We start from the raw sequence: 16,487 nt of genomic DNA on the forward strand, positions 1-16,487 counted from the left end.
GTCAGTTTTATGGAACCTGAGGATAGCTATTTGTTGATTGACAAAAATATGTATTAACCAAGATACTATAAATGTATTTTCACTTAGGTTAACTTCTATATTTTAATCATAATATGAGACATTTAGTCTTTTGACAGTGCTTGGTGCTCACGTGGAGCCCCAGCTCTGAATTGACATCATAGTCTTGTGTAGCAGTGGAGTTTATATTAAAGTTACTAGGAGGAAGTGATCTGACATAAATTAATTGCTATAAGAGATAAATCTGATTCGTATTTATTCAGCAAATGTTACTGTAAGATCTGAATTAGAATTGAGACAATGCATAACTTGTTCAGGAAGCATAAACTAAATGCTGTACAGCCTATTGACTAATTAATAAACACTGTGGGTTTCCTGGCATTCTTAGGTATTGTGTTGATATCAGAAGACAGTATAAGACAGGGTCCCACCTAGTATAAACCAGAACCCAGGACAGTAGTGAATAAATGTATAATGGGACTTAGCTGCATAGGATTCCTGCACCTTATTGCTCTAGTAGGCTATTGCACTTAAATTTAAATATATATATGTACATATATATATATATTTAGAACTTGGAAAGAAATAGAGATGTCTGTGTATATAAAATAAGTTATTTCTTAAAGAACAGAATTTAGGGCAAATACCTGATTCAAATGTTAGCTTTTTCTCCTTACCTGGTTTTGTACATTATTTGACCAGGCAGTTTTTAGTTAATAATTGTGCTGCTTTAGAATCCCTGTCCATTGACTTATAAAGGGAGGGGAACAAAAACAAGAATTGCTTTCACACAAAAAAATTGAGTCAGGTTAATTTCCTAAACCATTTAGAACATACTGGACCTTTTCACTAGTTATGTTAAAACCCTGTTGGTTTGTAAAAATCTAGAATTTCTCTTAAAACAGAAAAACATTTGACTAATCATTGTTAAAGTGTAAATCTAGTTTAGTGTGAATATAGTTCTCCCCCTCCAAGTAACTTTTCTGTTATTTGCCTCATTATCTATGAGTTTTATTCATTGCTAGTCAGATGTTAAGTTCCACTTGGTGAATCTCTTGTGTTGGTAAAACTTTTTGTGTTTATCTCATCTCTTTAGAAATAACAATTTAACAGATTTGGCTTCTTTTCAAGAAGTGAAGTTTCTCAGAAGTTCACTGTATCCTTGATTACATTTTCTCTCGCAATATATTTGATCGGATATTCATAATTTATTTAGATGTTTAGATAGTAGCAAAGTTAAAATCCTTGGAGTGGGAGGAGAACTAAAGTTTTCTTCTTGGTCATTTAGTTTTTGCATTACTTTTTGTTTTAAAACATGTTTTTGGAGTGAATCAACTATGTAGAAATGCATTTTTTTTAGTTATGCTGATTTGTTTCAAATTGTGGAAATTTTTTGGCAGTAATTTTATCCAGTTCTGTTTGCAGTCCAGTTACAACACAGGGATCACAGCAAACACAGCCGCCACAGAAGCACTATGGCATTACTTCTCCCATCAGCTTAGCAGCCCCCAAGGAGACTGACTGCCTGCTCACACAGAAGCTGGTGGAGACTCTGAAGCCCTTCGGGGTTTTTGAAGAGGAAGAGGAACTGCAGCGCAGGTCAGTGTGTGTATGTTGATGTTTTCTTTTAAGGGACAATTTTTTATTGACATAGTAGGTTAATTTGAGGAATTCTTTACTGAGAGAATTTTTCGCCCCAGTATATATCTGTTTCAAACAAGAATGATACCTCAAAAAAACTTTCCATCTATATAAAGGTCTGTTTCCTTTATTTTGATTTGCAATAATTTTGGTTAGTATAGTACTAAAGCATTGTCAGAAAGAGGAATGCCTTGCTTAGCTGAAAGATTGTCTTGTCCAGTGTAACAGTGCCTACATGTAGCTACATGTAAACTTTCTTATAACTTAGAAACTGGTTAAAATTTAGGAAGCCACATATTAAAAGTGATCTGGAATAACAAACAACTTGATACTTGACTGATACCCTCTATCAACAGGATTTTAATTTTGGGAAAATTAAATAACCTGGTAAAAGAGTGGATACGAGAAATCAGTGAAAGCAAGGTAAGATGACTTAATTGTATGGGAAGAAATTTATCAGCTGAACATAGCAGTTGTCTTATCTATTCTTAGTGAATTTAGAGTCTTGAATGTTTAGAATCTTTTGTTTTAGACTGTTGACAGTAGAATTTATATTTGGTGTCTAGCTATTTTGAAAACAGGAAAAACTGGATTAAATTCAGTGGTTTCATAAATACATTTTGGTTGAACACTTCAAAGCTGAAATTCTGTGATTACTTACACATGTCAGAAATATTATTTCCCCCAAAAGGTGCTTTAAAAAATGTATTAAATATGTATACTAAATATTCAAGACTCTTGTTACCTTTTAAGGAATTCTTCAACAGTGAGCATTTTTAGGCCTTCAGTTACTAAACTCAAACTGAATATTTAGTTTGTTTAGTTTTTTATAATAACATTCCTTGAGTTTCTAATATTTCATAATAAAGAAATAATACAACTGTTGAATCAATGTCTAGGCTTCTGGTAAAGGAAATGTATTCTTAAAAAGTTGTGTAGAAGCCATTTTTTAAAAATTCCATAAATAGTAGTCGTTTTTCCCGGGTAGTTGAAAATGCATATTTAGTCTATAATGCAGTTGAAAAATTGATGGTAAGAGAACTAGAAATAGAAGAAAATCTGAGGCAAGGTATCAAGGTAGAAGAAAAGTTAAAATCTTCTAGCTTTAGTCAAATTTACAATATTGTTTTCTTAAAGCAGTGTATATGTATTTTAAGAACTTGACTAAAACTTGAGCAGCCGGATTATTCAAAATTGAGGATTCTATGTGTACTATTTGTCATTGACAGAGTTTTGGTAAAAATGTATTTTGAAAAGAACTTCCTTTTGAGCTAAAGCAAAGGATGTGCAGGTTTAAGTATTTTTACTCATTTGTTGAACTTTGTGATTCTTCATTGTGTAGAAAATACAGCTTTGCTTTAATGGCTTTTTATTAGACCTTTAAGTTGAAAAGTAGACAAGGCCAAAACTTAAGATTTATTTAATGTGAAACAAGAGTTCCAACTCATTGATAGTTTTGTTTCAGTAATTTGAGTACCTTGTTAGTTTCATTAACTGATAATTCTTGATATAATTCTTCTTCCTCATTTTCCTGAGGGTAAGAAAAATTATTTGGATTAATGAAATTAATTTCATGGGCTTGCCTGGTGGCTCTGCTGGTGAAGAATCCGCCTGCAATGTGGGAGACCTGGTTTCAATCCCTGGGTTGGGAAGATTCTCTGGAGAAGGGAAAGACTACCTACTCCAGTATTCTGGCCTGGAAAATTCCATGGACTGTATATAGTCCGTGAGGTCACAAAGAGTTGGACATGACTGAGTGACTTTCACTTGGTGAAATAATGCTCATTCCTAGTCACACTTGTGTCCTTTTCTCTGTAGGCTGTCGGTAGTAAATTGGTTAGAGAATGGGACTTGAGAGGTTAGGCTTTACAGGTTTGAGCTTTCATGTGTCTTTTCCTAGGGGCCATTTCTTTTGTTGGTTTTAAGACTTGATGCAGAATTTCTTCATATTGACACTGTTGATACAGTTGAACCACATAGTTCTCTCTTTGGATCTTAGTTCCCCAACCCAGGATTGAACCTGTGCCCTTGCAGAGTCTAAACCACTGGACGACCAAGGAATTCCTTATACAGTTCTTTTTTAGGGATTATGCTGGAAGATGTTAAAAGCAGCACTCTTCCAACTGAATGCACTGCTCCTGTCCGGTCTCCCCAAATTGTGACAACCAAAAATATCTCCAGTTAAATCAGTAGAGAATTTTTAATGTATTACTTACAATTAATTTATAAATATTTGGGGGAAATTTTATATAAAATTTGAATTTTCATTTAGTTTGATTTATTTGCCATCCTGTATTCTGACACTTAAAAAAAAAAGGTTTTCAATTTAATTGTTTTTCTGTGATGTTGTATTAATTAAGAAACAAGAGAGTCCCTGAGCCTGTTACAATTTGTGTTTAGGATTTTTGGAGTATGAGGTAACAATTTGGTTACTTTGTTTTTGGAAGGGTGGTGGGGAAGAGTTGTCTTTTTTATGTTCTGCTACTGAATAAGACTTCACTTGAGCAACTGAACTGAGGAATTAGAAAGTCAAAGAGAAACAATGACCTTGCACACATGAAGATTTTGTGTGTGTGTGTGTGTGTGTGTGTGTGTGTGTGTGTGTAGAGACATTATCTTTATCCCCAAGAGCAGTTAAGTATTCTCCATAGTGTAGTAGTGCCAGGGTCAGGAAGATGAAAATCAGTAAGTTTCGTTTTTCTCAGAATCATCCCACTAAACTATTAAATCATCCTGCTGAACTATTAAGAGTAGCATTATGGGCCTTAAAGTCACTCTTGATACAGTAAAATTATAGTCTAATGTACTGCTATATTCTCACATTCATGATTTAATGCACACCTTGTCATGATTAAAATATGTGATTCTAACATTGCTGCTGTGGAATCACATGATCTCCTCGACAACCATCTTCTATAAAGAAGTTATAGAAGTTATAATTCAGTTTCCAAAAATGTGGCAAAATATAGCACTGATTAAAAGTTGAAAATTGCTTAAATTTCAAGTTAGGTTGATCTGTGAAGGCCTGGTATTTTATAGAGCTTATAGTTTGTTTACCCTGTATATAAATTTGCATGGAAAGTGTTTTTTTTTTGTCTTATGTACAGTGTTACTTGAAATAGTTACCTTTGTGCTCCACTGGCAAAATGACTAATTTTTTGTTTGCTTCAACAGAATCTTCCACAATCTGTAATTGAAAATGTTGGTGGGAAAATTTTTACATTTGGATCTTATAGATTAGGAGTACATACAAAAGGTAAATACTGTTTTAATTATCTTGAGAAAGAATACTTTTAAAATTAAAAAAAAACTGTAACAGCACATCCATCTCAGTTACTTATGGTGTATTATACAGCTTAGGTTTGTACGGAAGTACTTCAGGAAGCCTAAATTTGATAAGAAGAATGATATAAAGTGATGCCTTCTATACCTGTACTCGTCAATGTAGTATTGAGTAAAATAAATTTCTGTTTCTTAGAATTAGCCATATTTTCATTGTTGAATAACCACATGTGGTTAGTGGCTATCATATTAGAAAGTGCACATAAAGTACAATTTTGCCACTGGGGAGTGATTTTGGGCAGTGCTGCTCTGTATATGATTTGGTGTACCTGAAGAATATTAGTTTGGAAATCAGAACAAAAATGAATTAAAATTTGGGGGGGAAAATCCGTGTCTTTCCTTTTCCTTTTTATTACAAAGTCATGAAATATATGTAAGGAAAACAAAAAAATGTGTATCTTCAGTCAGTATCAATCACTAATAATATTTTCTTAGTTACATTTGTAGGTTTTCCCCCCTGTTGGGGAGAATATTATTGAGGTCTTTTTTTTCTTTTTTTTTTTTTAAACTGAGCGTAGTTAGTAAGCTTTTGGTCTTCATGATCTTATTTATTTTTCAATATTCTTATGTAACAGACAGGAGTCTGAGACTTAAAGAGACAATACAACTTGAACAGTTGCTTCCAGCCATTTCCTGGCAGAGCTAGGATTCTAACTGGCAGTCTGAGGCTGTAGTTTTCAACCATTAACCACTACCCTCTGTTAAAACTATCTGTCAGGGGACAGTCCCTGGTGGTCCAGTGTCTAAGACTTGGCTTTCCAGTGCAGGGGATGCGGGAGCTAAGATCTCACCTGCATCCTGGCCAAAAAGACCAAAGCATAAAATAGAAACAGTATGGTAACAAATTCAGTAAAGACTTTTGGAAAAAGTTATCTGCCAGTCTAGTATTCTCTGTATTGTGGCATTATTCCTTCTCCCCATCTCCTGCTACTCTGTGCTGGAAGCAGTGCATTTGCTTTGGATGTGTCCTGTGAACTTTACGTTGTTTTCTCCCTTCATGAATACGCCAGATGTCCTGCCTTCAGAGTTAGTGCCTCAGGTATTGAGTCTTTTAGGAAAATGACCATGTTGACCTGATTTCATATTGATCTCCTCTGTTTATGACCCCAGTTACTGGTTTTGATCATCTTTTTTTGTGCTTCCTTATGTACTCAATGCTGGTCTTCTATCAAGTCCTAAATTAATAGCAACCATCTTACCATGGTCTGCCTTTTTGGATTCTTGCCAATGGTGCTTCTTCCAGTGTATAGGTCCCATTTAGGTGCAGGTAGGAGCCTGGAAGCAGCAGTCATAATGTACAGACAGGAACTGTATGCTTTTTGTTTCCCTGATGAACATGGCTGTGACTAGTGACACCAAGATATTGGGTGTATTCTTGACTAATTCCTTCTCTTACCATAAAAGTTCCCATCTGAGTCAGGTTTCTTTGACTCCCAGTTGACCTGGGCCACTGCAAATAGAAGTTGCTTTAGGAAAAAATATATCCCATCAATTAGGGTCATGTTTTTATTATACTGACTGGTGGCTTTTCTTTTTGTTTTTTTTTAAGGAAAGGGGTGCAGTTTAGAGGCTCATTACTGTCAAATACTGCCATGATAAGGTGCAAAATAATTTTCTTGTAATACTAATTAGTAGTTGGGCTTAATTTTTTTTCCAGGTGCTGATATTGATGCATTGTGTGTTGCACCAAGACATGTTGATCGAAGTGATTTTTTCACCTCATTCTATGATAAGTTGAAATTACAGGAAGAAGTAAAAGATTTAAGAGTACGTAAATGTTCTGGGTGAAAGGGGAGGAGTTAAAAAAGTCAGTTTAGTCAGTTGTGTGAGTTTTTTATGGTGTAGCCATCAACTTCATTGAACTCTTGTAATTTGCCAGACCTTTTTAAGCTTAAGATAATACATGCTTGTATTTTATTCTTTACAGCAGTCTAAAAATCATAAATCTGTAATCTCATGTACAGAGTAGGAAATGAGGCTAAGCAACTTGGCCATCATCATATATCATAGTAGCAGAGATCAAGGGTTTGAACCAAGGCTTGTCTGATTTAGGATTCTAGTGTCTTAAAGTATTTATTGAGAACCTAGTTTGTGTCAGGCATTATGGTAAATTACATTTAAACAGTTTTAAGTATTGCATTTATTTAAGTGTACTAAAACTAGTATAATTCTAATGTATAGTTTCAGAGACACTAAACTTACTTAATTTTCTCACAGGCTGTTGAAGAGGCATTTGTACCAGTTATCAAACTGTGTTTTGATGGGATAGAGGTAAGGTTCAAATAGACAGTTCTTATTATTGTAATTTTGATAGATGCAGGTTAAAAACTTGATTTATTTCAGAGTTTTGTAATTGGTGAGATGGTGTGATATTAAGAATTTTTTTAATGGAAATGGTAACCTGTTCTTTTATAACATTTTTAGTCTTTTTTAAAAAAAGAGACTTGTGAAACTAGAAGTTAAAATACAGACAAAAATGTACTGACTTTGAAATGCTGCTGCAGAACAGTTTCCTTAATAGGTTTTCCATATGCAGATTCTGTGTACTTTTAATCTCACTAAGGCAGTCCATGGGTCACAGAGACATGACTGAGCTACTGAACTGAAGTGAAAGCAATATAACAGTGTGTTTTTGCAAATAGAACTTTTCCTTGACTTTCATTTAAGTGAAATATGTAAGAAGTTGAGAGAAAATTGTGGCCTGGTGTTACGTGCGCTGAAATGCTTTCTGATAGAGAAGGATGCCTGAGCTTGGTTCTTGAGGCGGTGTGCCGTTCTCGTTGCTGTTTTCAGCGTGTGTTGTGGCAGCAGCTGCAGCAAAGCTGGCAGCGCAGCAGCTTCAGTGTGTGTCACGTCACTTCCGCACGCGTGACGGTGCTGGAGCATCACTGACAGGAACTATGGTTTTCAAGTTTTACAAACTAGAAAGATAATACTTCATTTTTGAAAAAGTGGTTTCTGTAATTGCTGCATACGGTGCCTAATATATATGAGTAATAAGTTGACATAAAATGTTAAATTCGGTAAAGGATTATCAAGTTCAGGCAGTTTTGATTTACTCAAGTGAAAGTCGCTCAGTCGTGTCCGACTCTTTGCAACCCCATGGACTATACAGTCCATGGAATTCTCCAGGCCGGAATACTGGAGTGGGTAGCCTTCCCCTTCTCCAGGGGATCTTCCCAACCCAGGAGTCGAACCCAGGTCTCCTGCATTGCAGGCGGATTCTTTACCAGCTGAGCCATACTTACTGTCAGTTTATTAAATATAAAAAACAACCTGTAACATAGGTGATGCCTTGTTTTCCCAAGACTTTTTTTTTTTGGTGGAGACCCGCCTCATTGTGTAAATTTTTCAGAATGGAGACAAAAGTGAAATGGTTAGTTGAAATATTTCATGTGTTTGTTACCACTGACTTGCTTTTTGAGTTTACATTTTTCCCTCCTCTGAGCATGTAGTCTTTATTGAAAGTGAAAGTGAAGTCGCTCAGTCGTGTCCGACTCTTTGTGACCCCATGGACTGTAGCCTACCACGCTCATCCGTCCATGGGATTTTCCAAGCAAGAGTACTGGAGTGGATTGCCATTTCCTTTTCCAGAGGATCTTACAGGGATTGAACCTGGGTCTCCCCCATTGTAGGCAGACAGTTGACCGCCTGAGTCACCAGGGAAGTCTGTATCTTTATTATTTCTGTCTAAATTGGGGGAGATACTAGATTTTGGTATCTGTATCATTGGAAAATTTAGACTATACCAAAAACTTGATTTGTGTAGTTTTTTTCCTGATCTTATAGGTAGGTGCATGTTTAAATGGTTTTTCACAGTAAGCTCTTAAAGTATACATTTTTAAAGTAGTCTTATAAAAAAACTTGTTTCTCTAGCAGCAGAGTTTGGAACCATGAAATCATGCCCTCAGGAATAATTACCAAATCTTTGCTAAGTTTTCTTTTGCTTCCATCTTTCCTTGAAAAAAGGAGAAAAAAACCAATTTTGTCAGTAGCATTCTATGAATAGACCTCAAAATTAGCCAGTTTTTGTTTCTGTTAGTCAAAACTAAGTTGGAGAAATAGACTGTAATATTATAAATACATAAGTTCATAAATACAAGAAGCTTCCTGACATGTTTATTTGGGCCACAGTTAATCATATTAGCCTTATATTTGGGAACCTTTCAGCATATAATCAATACACAGTTCATGTATTAATGGATGGAAACTTAAACCAGTTATCTAAGTAATCCAGTATGTATGCATTTAGCAAGGATAGTGAATTTAACTTAGTAAGTATGATTAAAATGGCAAGTAACTGTTTATAAAAGTTCAGTTTAGTATTACCATGTTTTAAGATCTGGTTAAAATACCTATGGTAAGAATTTTATTTGAACTTTTGGAATTATCATGTTAACAGCTGATGAAAAGATTCTGGTTTTAAGAAGTATTAAGTGTTTTCTTTTTTAAAGAAATGTCTTTAAACTGGTTTGGAAAAGAGTAGTACATGCATATGTATAACTGAATCACTTTGCTGTACAGCTGAAACTAATACATCATTGTTAATCAACTATATTCCTGTATAAAATTAAAAGTTCAAAAAACAGTTTGACAGATATGGTATGTTAAATTTTGTTTTTGTTTTAGATTGATATTTTGTTTGCAAGATTAGCACTGCAGACTATTCCAGAAGACTTGGACTTAAGAGATGACAGTCTGCTTAAAAATTTAGATATAAGATGTATAAGAAGTCTTAACGGTATGTAAAAGCCTACTTCCTTTTACATAATAGCAGTTTTGGTCAAATATGAAATGGCTTTCAACTCAGGTTTTGTAATGAAGCTTTTAATAGCCCTATTGTTTATCTGTAGTGAGTCATATAAAATGAGCTTTTTACTTAATAGTTAGACTGCAGTGAGATATTTAGTAATTTGTTGTACTCATCGATGTCTTGCACTATTATTTCTTTGCTTTCTGGAACTTTTAAATACTGTCTGACATTTGTACTCTGTTGCTAGAGGTTTAGGTCTCACTGTGTAACTGTTTAAATTTTGATCCCAATAACCTTCATAACATTTTCATCTATTGCTGCCTTTGAACACTTATTTTAGCATTGCTTGTTAACAGTGCTCTTAAAGAACAGTTCTTAGAAACTTAAGTGGATCATGCTCTACTCAGTGTGTCTGAACTGGAAGACATTTTAATTCTGGGTTGAAAGTTTGCGATGAAGCAGAGTACAGTTCAGATTCTTGGTTTAGGGTAGTGCTTGTAGTGCCTCTTTATTAACATTACTGATTTTACCGAGCAGATTTTTATTTAATTTGACATTAGTCTCAGGAAATTTAAAAGAAATACTCTCATTAAACGTTTGATGATATGATTTTTTTTTTTCTTTTTACTCCTATTAATCAGGTTGCAGGGTAACCGATGAAATTTTACATCTAGTACCAAACATTGACAACTTCAGGTTAACCCTGAGAGCTATCAAACTGTGGGCCAAACGTGAGTTCAGAATTTGTTGGCTAGCTTATTAAACATGTTTAAGCTTTTGTTCAACACTAACTTTTCCTTTTTGCTTTTCCCTATCAACAGGCCACAACATCTATTCCAATATATTAGGTTTCCTCGGTGGTGTTTCCTGGGCTATGCTAGTAGCAAGAACTTGCCAGCTTTATCCAAATGCAATAGCATCAACTCTTGTACATAAATTTTTCTTGGTATTTTCTAAATGGTATGTGTTTAGATTATATTAAAATAAAATTGATTGTAGACACTGAAGTTTAGTCTTATTTCTATGACATTTCTGCAGCTGGTCTCAGATTCAAATTTAAGTTCACAATGTAGCAGTGTAGATAGTCTTGGGGAGATCGTGTTGTATATAAAGTGACAAGCCTAATTCTGTTCCTTTTGCCAGCTTTCCCAGGGTAGTAAGGCAGGTCCTGTTTGTACTTCCATGCGTAAACCTACTCTCCAAATAAACTCTGAATTTTAGCTGTAATGTTTGCTAAAATTGATAGGTTGGGATATTAGTTACTTTGGATAAAACTTACTACCTCGTTTACTCTTTGTTGCTTGCTGCTAAGTCACTTCAGTCGTGTCTGACTCTGTGTGACCCCATAGACGGCAGCCCACCAGGCTCCCCCGTCCCTGGGGTTCTCCAGGCAAGAACACTGGAGTGGGTTGCCATTTCCTTCTCCAGTGCATGAAAGTGAAAAGTGAAAGTGAAGTTGCTCAGTTGTGTCTGACTCTTAGCGACCCCATGGACTGCAGCCCACCAGGCTCCTCCGTCCATGGGATTTTCCAGGCAAGAGTACTGGAGTGGGGTGCCATCGCCTTCTCCATGTTTACTCTTTGAATACTTCTAAATCTGTAGACCGTTAGTTTCTCATGGTTGTTTGTTTTGCTTTTAGCTGCCCATTTATCTTTGGTAGAATATTAAAGGTATAAATGTTTATATGGCTTTTAAGGGTAACTATAAGTGCTTGAAAAGCAATTGATTATCCCTTTGAAATTATTAACCCAGGAAAGGTTTTTTTAAAGCTCTTCCTCATTTAAGCTTGGTCACATTTGTCAACCATTATTTAGGTAAGATAAATGAGTGCTATTTCATATTAGTTGCTTTGACCCAAAAGGTTAGAGTTCTTGGTTTTTAATCAAATTGATCTGAAAGCTTTGTCTTCCCTATTTGTGTCAACCTCTCTACCTTCTCCCTCTAAAATAGTGTTTTAGTGAGTTTTATAAAAATTAGAGTTATTCAGAGACAATTTATAATTAGAGCTTTGTCACACTTTTCAGAACACACCCTGTAATTTATGGATTTGATAGCATTTAATTATATATAACCAAAATTGGTGAGAAAAATGTCAGAATTTCTCTTAATGCTGCACGTACATAGCAAATAATATTTTTAAGAAGTTAATCTTGATACTGTGTGGTGCAGTCCATGGGTTCACAAAGAGTCAGGCACCACTTAGTGAATGAACAACAACAATAATCTTGATACTAAAGATGCCAAATGTTTTCCAGTTTTTAATCTCTTATATAAAGACTGAAGTAGCTAACTCACAGGACACATCTTTAAAACAGTGTGTTCACATCATTACTCATATTCATGTTAATAAACTTTAAGTCATGAGATAAAGATTATAATTATTCATACTCCTTTGCCTATAATGAATTAGCTTTTCATCCTGGGTTGTCTTTGGAGCTAGCATAAAGATAGGATTTTTGTCTTTTCATGGGGGATTCTATCCTGTTCAACTTTGAGATGAACACATCAGATTGTCTTGGGGTCGTACTTTTTAATTTGAATAGCGCTTTATCCGTTCTTTGAGAGGTATTGAAGATGTTTGACTTAAGTCTGAGAAAGCTACCAGGTGGTTGGAGTTAATTTCATAGAAAAAAATTAATCCAGATAGTCTTAACGTCGACAGAGGAGTAAAAAGTTATATATACCAAGAATGCAAAATGAATGAAGAAGAATCACATTCACAAATGCTGTATGTTTAGCAAAATACGTGTAGATGGTAATATCCAATAGTCTTATCAAGTGCTACAATCTTTTTAAACAGGGAATGGCCAAATCCAGTCCTATTGAAACAGCCTGAAGAATGCAATCTTAATTTGCCTGTATGGGACCCAAGGGTTAGTGTATTATTTTTTCCCCTACAAATTCGCACTGTGCAATAACGAGTAGAAGTCATCTGCATAAACTGACGGAGACTTCCCATTCTGTTACGTATGAGTGGACATGTTCGTATCACACTTTCTTTTTAATCTCAACTAGAATTGTCCTCTGGTGTGAGAAGCATAATTATGTACCCTGGAACCACATTTAATTGTACGTAGTTTATAATATCAAAGTCACTAACAATTTATATATAGAACTACCTTGTAAGTCAAAGTTGTGTGGGCATTTGTGCTTAAAAAAATAATAATAAAAGGATACTAAAAATCCCTGTATTTTTTTTTTGTTCGATCTAAATATTCTGTTAAAATTGGGTTATTGTAGGAAAACTGTTGCTTAATGTTTAATCATGACAGATAACGTCTAAGCAATATCACTTCAATTACTATGATATAATTGTAAAAATTGGTTTGGCGAAATCAGATTACAAAAGCATGGTTGGGCTGAAGAGGAGCCTCCATTCTGCTTTTTTGGAAGTTATGACCTTCACTGCTAACTCAGTTTAAATGTTAACAACATGCACTTTATTAATGGATAAAAGAAATTTAGGTTTGTAAGGCTTTCTAGGTTTATAAAATTCTATTGATCTACACTGTTTATTTTTTCATTACAGTATCAAAAATATTTTCAGTTTTAAGCCTTGTTAATGACATCAGGTTGTATATTTTCAGGTTTTCCAAACCTCAAGACAATTTAATTTGGGAAGGATATGAATTTACAATTTTTTCTGTTAAAAAATGCCACTTTCATCATTAGTTATATGGATTAAGATTAATAGTTAATAAATTGTTTTGTTATCTTTTAAAATGATACCAACATGGATAATGTAGTTGTACCCTGTGTTAATAAGCTACTCCTGATAAGTTAAGGGTATATTAAAGACTAAGTTTCCAGCTTGTTTAAAATTCATTTTACACAGAACATGCTGTAATGTGACGTTTCTCAAAAATGTAATTGTGTGTGCATCCCTATTTCTGTTGTTGACAAAAGAAAAACTAAACATCAGTAGGTGCCAGTTAGAACCTTTATTTTGCTCAGCAGGCTCACTGTTCCTAGTACAGTCACCAGAGTAGTCATGCCCAAATGATTGAAGCAACCCATTCGTTAAGACCAAGTCACAGTTTCTGTAAAGAATTCCTTAAAAAAAAAAGTCTCTTTACATGGTTTTTCTTTCTCAACTCCAGCTATGAATGAAATAAAATTTAATCATTGGTTCAGTTTAACAAGGGGTAAAAAGTCCAAGTATCTGTTGACTATGTACTTGAAGAAACTGATTGGCTGTTGTTGTATGTAGGTAAACCCCAGTGATAGGTACCATCTTATGCCTATAATTACACCAGCATACCCACAACAGAACTCCACGTACAATGTGTCCGTTTCAACACGGATGGTCATGGTTGAGGAGTTTAAACAAGGTAAGTGTTTATCCTTATGCTCTCCTTTATACAGGAAGGATTTACATACCATTGTTCACCCAGTAATCGGGTATTCAATTAAATGGAAGAAAGCATTCACCAAAGTGGATTCTGGTGTTATTAATTACAGATTATATTTGAGAATTAACTTGGAAGAACTCAGTTTAATTTCTTTTAAGCAATTTATTCTTAACTATATATTGGAAGATTTAACATTTAAAGCTGTGTCCTTAGCTGGGCCTTTTATGATTTAGTGCCGTACTATTGCCATGTGAAATTTTAAATAATATCAGTTTCTCTCCATTGATTGACATGAGAGGCTTTTAGCAGGCTGTATACTTGGAAAAAGCTTTGAGTAGGATTTTGGCCACACTGCCCACTGTTTTAGAATAACCTCTAAACTTCTGAATCCTTATGAGTATTGCTAATTTGAAGGAGTGGCTATGGTAAATGATCTTTGAGAGAAGTAGCTTGAACTGGATTATTTAATTTGACACAAGTCAAGGAAATAGAATCAGCTATATGACTACCAACTTCAAACTCAGATTTGTAAAGTTGTTTTTGTAGTCTAAAGGGGCTCTTCATGGGAAGATGTTACTGTCCTTTTACAGGAAATTTTTTTAGAAGGGCAGGAAAGTTTATTGAAAAATTGTTTTTTTTCCTTGGGTAACTCAAGTGCTTCAGTTTTAGGAGAGAGGCATTCTATGAGCATGGCATTTTAAAGTAATGGCAATTTTCCAGAAACGTGGATCTCAAGTTCTCCAGCTTTTTTTGTTTTTGAAAAGAGTGGACGTATGTAAGAATCTTTATGCTGTAGAGTCTGTAGACTAAAATTGCTGTTAAAATTATGATTGTAGGATATAATGAATGCATGTGGTATATTTAAAAGATCTTTAAAATTCTAGATTCTTAGACTGAAGCATGCAAATATTTTAATATGTTTTTAATTTAGGTCTTGCTATCACAGATGAAATTTTGCTGAGTAAGGCAGAGTGGTCCAAACTTTTTGAAGCTCCAAACTTCTTTCAGAAGTACAAGTATGTATTTTAAGGCATGTCGGACATGTTGCTCTCTTAAGTATTGGTTTTAATGGTAGCATATGTGACATCTCTTGCTAGACTAATGTAGTTTGAATTTTCCTTTAAACATCTATACAAGTTTTCTTCTTGTTATAAAGGGCATACTGTTTTAGAAAACATATTATTATTTTGTCAAGGTACAGTGTAGTCCCTACAGTTTTGCTGCCTGATGTAACCGAATTTCTGCATTTGTAGCAACATCAGTTCTGAGGGTTTGCTAGTCATCACCAAAACTCTTAAATCTGTATAATTTGGCAAAGGAGTGAACTGTTAAAATCTGTAGTTAATATTCTCTTCTAAGTAATTATTTTCATCCAGTTCTGGAAGCTTATTCTTAAGATTCTCTATAACACAGGCAGAGCTAATAAAATGTCAATATATGTAGTCAGCAAAATGTTTGCAGTCGTTAACAGCACATGATTGGCCTACCATTTCCCCTTACTGTTCATAAAGCCCCTCAAGTATTTCTACAGATATTTTCATGGACTCTCAGTGGGTGTCATATTTTTTACTAATGGTTTTAATATAATGATTTAATACTTCAGTATAGGTTAATAGCCTGATTGTGTTGGTTTTGATGAAAACTGTAAGTTATAATAAATCTGACTTTAAAAAAAAAAACGGACTTGCACTTTTATTTGCCCTGAGCTGAAAACTTGCCAAAGTCCCACTTAAAAAAATTTTTTTTCTTTAATGCCTGAAACTTTCCTGACCATTTGATCTTATGTTGGATTGTGTTTTGTAATAACCTAAGCAAGATTGCTTTATGCTATTTCCCCAATTAAAAACAAGAATGATGACCTTCATGATGTCTCTGTGTTTTGTTTCTGTATCTTTTGCATGAAAAAGCAATAATGGAGCCAGCTTAATTGTTGTGTTCTGGGAGCACTGCATTGTCAGTAAACATTTTAAATAGCGTAACATTGAACGTTCTTGTTTACTATTCCCCATAAGTTGTGCTTTTCCATTTGGCGGACAAGTTTGCATCGTTTTTTATTTTAACCACTGTTGAGCAAGTACCTTTGAACATTTAAACTAATAAACATATTTTGATACTTTAAAAACTGGCATGAGAGAGCACATGATTCCTTGTAAAGAGAATAAAAAAACTGATCTTGTAGAAGTGTCAGCATCTCTTAATCCCTGAAACTCCAAGATGAAGCTAGATAGATTCTTCTTTTTGTCCCATTTTCTTGTAGGAATGAGAAGTGGGTAGAATGAAGTTCTTCTAAGTACGTACTTAAGTGGTTTCTTTCTCTTTTTTCACTTTAAGAAAGATTAGTGTTGAAGCTGAACAAATCTTGATATTGTCATCTATTTAAA

General features: G+C 34.5%; 1 protein-coding gene across 4 annotated transcripts in view; it reads left to right on the forward strand.

Moving 5' to 3' along the window:
- PAPOLA (poly(A) polymerase alpha) overlaps positions 1–16,487 on the forward strand; it is a 53,123-nt gene that overhangs the window by 13,128 nt on the left and 23,508 nt on the right. For 3 of the 4 annotated variants that reach the window (XM_055556418.1, XM_055556420.1, XM_055556421.1), the window contains exons 2-12: positions 1,432–1,617; positions 2,016–2,082; positions 4,834–4,915; positions 6,659–6,768; positions 7,219–7,272; positions 9,631–9,742; positions 10,396–10,485; positions 10,576–10,714; positions 12,555–12,627; positions 13,965–14,085; positions 15,038–15,122. In XM_055556418.1, coding sequence (XP_055412393.1) covers positions 1,432–1,617; positions 2,016–2,082; positions 4,834–4,915; positions 6,659–6,768; positions 7,219–7,272; positions 9,631–9,742; positions 10,396–10,485; positions 10,576–10,714; positions 12,555–12,627; positions 13,965–14,085; positions 15,038–15,122 — 1,119 coding nt within the window. The remainder of the gene's footprint in view (positions 1–1,431; positions 1,618–2,015; positions 2,083–4,833; positions 4,916–6,658; positions 6,769–7,218; positions 7,273–9,630; positions 9,743–10,395; positions 10,486–10,575; positions 10,715–12,554; positions 12,628–13,964; positions 14,086–15,037; positions 15,123–16,487) is intronic. The other variant, XM_055556419.1, reaches the window with a different exon arrangement.

The sequence above is a fragment of the Bubalus kerabau genome, chromosome 19, assembly GCF_029407905.1.
Source record: "Bubalus kerabau isolate K-KA32 ecotype Philippines breed swamp buffalo chromosome 19, PCC_UOA_SB_1v2, whole genome shotgun sequence".
Classification (NCBI taxonomy): Eukaryota; Metazoa; Chordata; class Mammalia; order Artiodactyla; family Bovidae; genus Bubalus; species Bubalus kerabau.